The sequence below is a fragment of the Limulus polyphemus genome, unplaced genomic scaffold, assembly GCF_000517525.1.
Source record: "Limulus polyphemus unplaced genomic scaffold, Limulus_polyphemus-2.1.2 Scaffold1506, whole genome shotgun sequence".
NCBI classification, from domain to species: domain Eukaryota; kingdom Metazoa; phylum Arthropoda; class Merostomata; order Xiphosura; family Limulidae; genus Limulus; species Limulus polyphemus.
In genome coordinates this window covers 226,937-231,039 of record NW_013667116.1, presented here as the reverse complement: position 1 = coordinate 231,039, position 4,103 = coordinate 226,937, and the positions used below count along the sequence as shown (strand labels likewise).

The following is a 4,103-nucleotide window of genomic DNA, read 5'->3' as shown; positions in this document are numbered from 1 at the left end:
GGCGCGAAATTCAAAAACAAACAAACAAACAAAAAATTTGGGGACACTTCATGAACATGAACACATAAATATAAATCAAATATCCATTCGATATCTCGAGTGCCACAAACGGGGTATATGTAGAGTTGTACTGATGGCACATGACGTGTGGCAAAAAACCGTATAAATGTACCCTTCATCCACAGTAAACTCTAAGTTGTAACTGTTACTGTCTTGTCGTAGGTTAAGTATGTAATACGTCACATAACTTTCGGACACCCTGTATTTCTTACTTTGTTTTGTAACTCGATTTCACAGGTCGGTTACTTTCGAGTATTTTTCTTATTGAATTTCAGGTTGTACCAAAACAAAGCTTGTTCCAACAGGAGCACTAACATGGCTAATATACACCCGACAGATAAGAGAATGAAAGAGCCCAATAAATCTTCGAGACTTAACGGACGTAGACCTCCCGCATTGCCTGTGCTCAGTGCCGTGGAGTTGCCTTGCTCCAAAAATGTCTTTTTTAGTTTCCGCTGATTGATAATATCCTTTTTCCATTTGTCAGTCAAGCCCATTTCGCTCAGTCGTATCAGTCTGTAATGGAATGTGTACATTAATTTTACGTTAATGTGTACAGTATTTCACGTTCTAAACTAAGCTTCAGTTACAAACAAACATATTTAGAAATTCCGAGAAAAACAAACAAAAAGGTTTCGAAGAACAAAATCTACCGATAGAGTATTAAACATAATTAATCCTAGACTGTATCATTCACTTTATATCTTTGGATTCTCAGTTCTTTTCGTTTAACTCAGTTTTATAAATAAACCTTTGAATCGTTATTTTTGATTTATTTTCTTTCTGTTACTACAGAAGACCCATAATTAGACAAACAACAATTCATTTGGTTGTGTTTTGAAACACCGTCATAAAAGACCATATAACTCTTTATATGAAACATGTGAGCTATAGATATTATGTGCTGAATCTGCCAAGCCTTTGTGCAAAAAGCGGATCAAATTGATATCCTTAAGGAAGTGAGTCATTAATATTTGAAATTATCATTAATAGATAACCTCAGCATATTACTTATAATTAATCAAACAATCTGCACCTTATTAAAATATTTGTTACTATCTCAAGTGATATACAGCCTACCAGCAAGTAAACAGACGCCCATCCCAGACGTAACGCCATTTTATTATATCATGAAACAAACGATTACCAAAAGGATTCAGTGGATCTGACCTTTGCAATATTTAAGACAGAATCACAGTTACCATCGTATTTACAAGATCTGAAATATAATCCTGTGGAATATCATTCCACCCTTGGCGATGGACTTTGGCAATAATGTCCCTGTAAATTATTTTTTATGGCGTGCCCATAGGGAATAACCAACGACAGACCTCACATTACTGATATGGTTCATGTTATCCGGCAATTTGCTTGGTCAAGGCAGAGTTGTAATTCCATGACTTACAAGTCATTGTTTTGGGACTCAGGTTGAACGAGCAGAAGCTCCATCTTGAATAAAAACATTGCAATGGCCAGTAAATTGGTCACTGGCATAAACGGGTCATGCTTGGGAACTGTGATTTGGAAGAGAATAATTTTCGATTAGAAAGTTAAACCGACTTAACTAGAATTCCTCGAGGTGCTCATTGCTCCTGAGTTTTCGGTAATTTTACTGTTGGAGTAAACACGAAACTCATAAACACAAAAAACTGAGTTTTAGAAGATTCAAAAAAAGGAATACATCAGCTCTCCAGTAGTTCAGCGATAAACTTGAAGGCTTATAACATTAAAATTCGGGGTTTATTTCCTGCAGTGGGTACAGCATATTATAGATAGTTTATCTAGTAACTTTTTTATGCCTGAGCCGTAAGCCTAAGAGCTTATAACGCTAGAATTCAGGGTTTGACTCTTTCAATGAGCACACTATAGATAGGCCATTGTACAGTTTTTGTATTTAACAAAAACGAAAAACATGTTTTACTCACATAATACTCTAATAATAAAAAAAATTCCTCTTATATTCAAAAGTTTTTCACTCATTTTAGTTTAAATATCCTTTGCTTACAATTTATCAAATGCTTCCTTTAGTGGTGATCCCTTAGGTATAACGATAGAAAACAGGATGTTGTAAAAGTTCTGTTTGCCGAAGTAATAATCTTTAAACCCGTGGTTAACCAGTGTGCCTTCCATAAAGAGCTTGGGAAAGACAAAAGCATACTCCTCTTCCATGACCCTGTAGGCTCCGATGCTAAGGTCACTCACTGTAGTCTCTTCATCTTCCTTCATGTCTTTACCAATTACGTACATGTAACCTTCCGTAGCACTCTGAAAGAAACAAAGGTCACGACAACAAACAATCCTGGCGTGTAAGCATTAATAAACAAACTATATTCTCTTTGCTAAGTTTTATCCTTGCGAATCTTAATTTGTATTACAAAAAATTGTAAGTCAAGGAACACGTTTACAAAAAACAAACTGTTACCATTAAGTAAGGAACATAACATCGGCGTAGTTCATCCTGAACAACAACCTGATCATTGAAGTTATTCTAAATGAAACACTTCAAGAAATATAACAACGATGTGTGTAGAGTGTAAGCATACTAATTATAGTATTTGTTTTCCATTTAGATAAGTAAACATTTTGTTCACCAAGGACTTCAAATGTTTCACACATACGTGTGCATATGAATTTAACAATAGTCCTTGTTCTGAGACGTGGCTAAATTGTTGTCACTCTGGTTACATATTATCCCGAATCATTCACCTTTGGTGTCGCATGAGCTTTCTCATTAGACAGATTGCTGTAGTATACATAATTGGGATACGCTTTTGATGTGTCACGTAATACCTTGAGGCTATATATACTCCCTGTTTTGCTTTTAAGACAGCCAACAGTGACGTGACTGACGCATGCACCTTTTTGAGTTGGAGTGGTTAGAGATTTCATTCAGTATTGTTCCACAATTGGTAAGATATTTTAACAGTAAAAGTGAACTTCTGTCTAGTCGTAAAGCACATTTTTTGTGATTAAAGATTACTTGTGACTTCGCTTACATGGTGCCCAATTTCTTGGTTACTGCAAACTTTACCAAGGTCAGAAAATCATACTTACTCCATAATACATTTTCTGAGCCTCCGTTATTTGCGGATTCCTACAATTTTTTTCTTGAAAGGGTAATCACTGAAGCACAGATACAGACAGACACACACACACACACACACACATATATATATATATACAGGTAATTCAAACAACTTAATAAAAATAGCAAAACAACATCCAAACCACCCATCACCATCAAAATTGAAATCAAATCATCGTATTGTTGAACCTTGTTTTAGTGTTTGTTTTTAACCAGAGACCGTTATTAGCTGTTTTGATTTTACTATTGATTTTATATTGTGTAAGCTGTTAATACTTTCAATGTATTGTTTTATTAAAACGAAACTTTAACGCTAAATTAGGCTAAAATTAATGGATTAAGAAACAGTTAAATGTAATTTATTAATGTAGAGTAAACGATTGAAAGTGGAATGGGTAACAGCAAATACGTAAAAGTAGTTGGCCATAATTCCATCACCAAACATGTTCGCTCTATAATTTGACGGTCAATCTATCTATTCGATTAGAGTAGACCAAGAATTGGCAGGAGATAGCTGCCTTCCATTTAGTTTATCACTTTTAAATTAGAGATGGTTAGTGCAGATAGTAGCTTTGTGTGACACTCAACAAACTAACAAAGTAGTTTGAAGGATAACTCTAATGAATATTTTGTTCCTATTTATCATGGCCGCGTTTCCACTAATTGCTGTATGTCAATTAAGTTAGATCCTGACAGACAATAAGTTTACATAGCTTAACTTGTATACATTTATTAAAATAACTTGCATTACATATTTGGAGTTCCGTGAATAATATTTTCTTATAATATAACAGACATTTTAAACCAATTATTATAAACTATGCATCAAACTCCTTCCATACTTTGTTCTTTATAGCGTCCCTGATAACATGAGTCCCAGAAAATGTTAACAAAACACACCATCAAAAATTACAATTAAGCACACTAATAGCTGCTGGAGCTTCCTATGTATTTTGTG

The 4,103-nt window shown here is 34.5% G+C and overlaps 1 protein-coding gene across 1 annotated transcript in view; it reads right to left on the bottom strand.

Moving 5' to 3' along the window:
* Positions 1–6: 6 nt before the first annotated feature.
* The window catches only part of LOC106463864 (probable glutamate receptor), a 17,526-nt gene continuing 13,429 nt past the window's right edge, over positions 7–4,103 (bottom strand). The window contains exons 8-9 of the mRNA XM_022391492.1: positions 2,066–2,325; positions 7–576 (exon numbers count right to left, since the gene is read on the bottom strand). Coding sequence (XP_022247200.1) covers positions 303–576; positions 2,066–2,325 — 534 coding nt within the window. The 3' untranslated portion in view covers positions 7–302. The remainder of the gene's footprint in view (positions 577–2,065; positions 2,326–4,103) is intronic.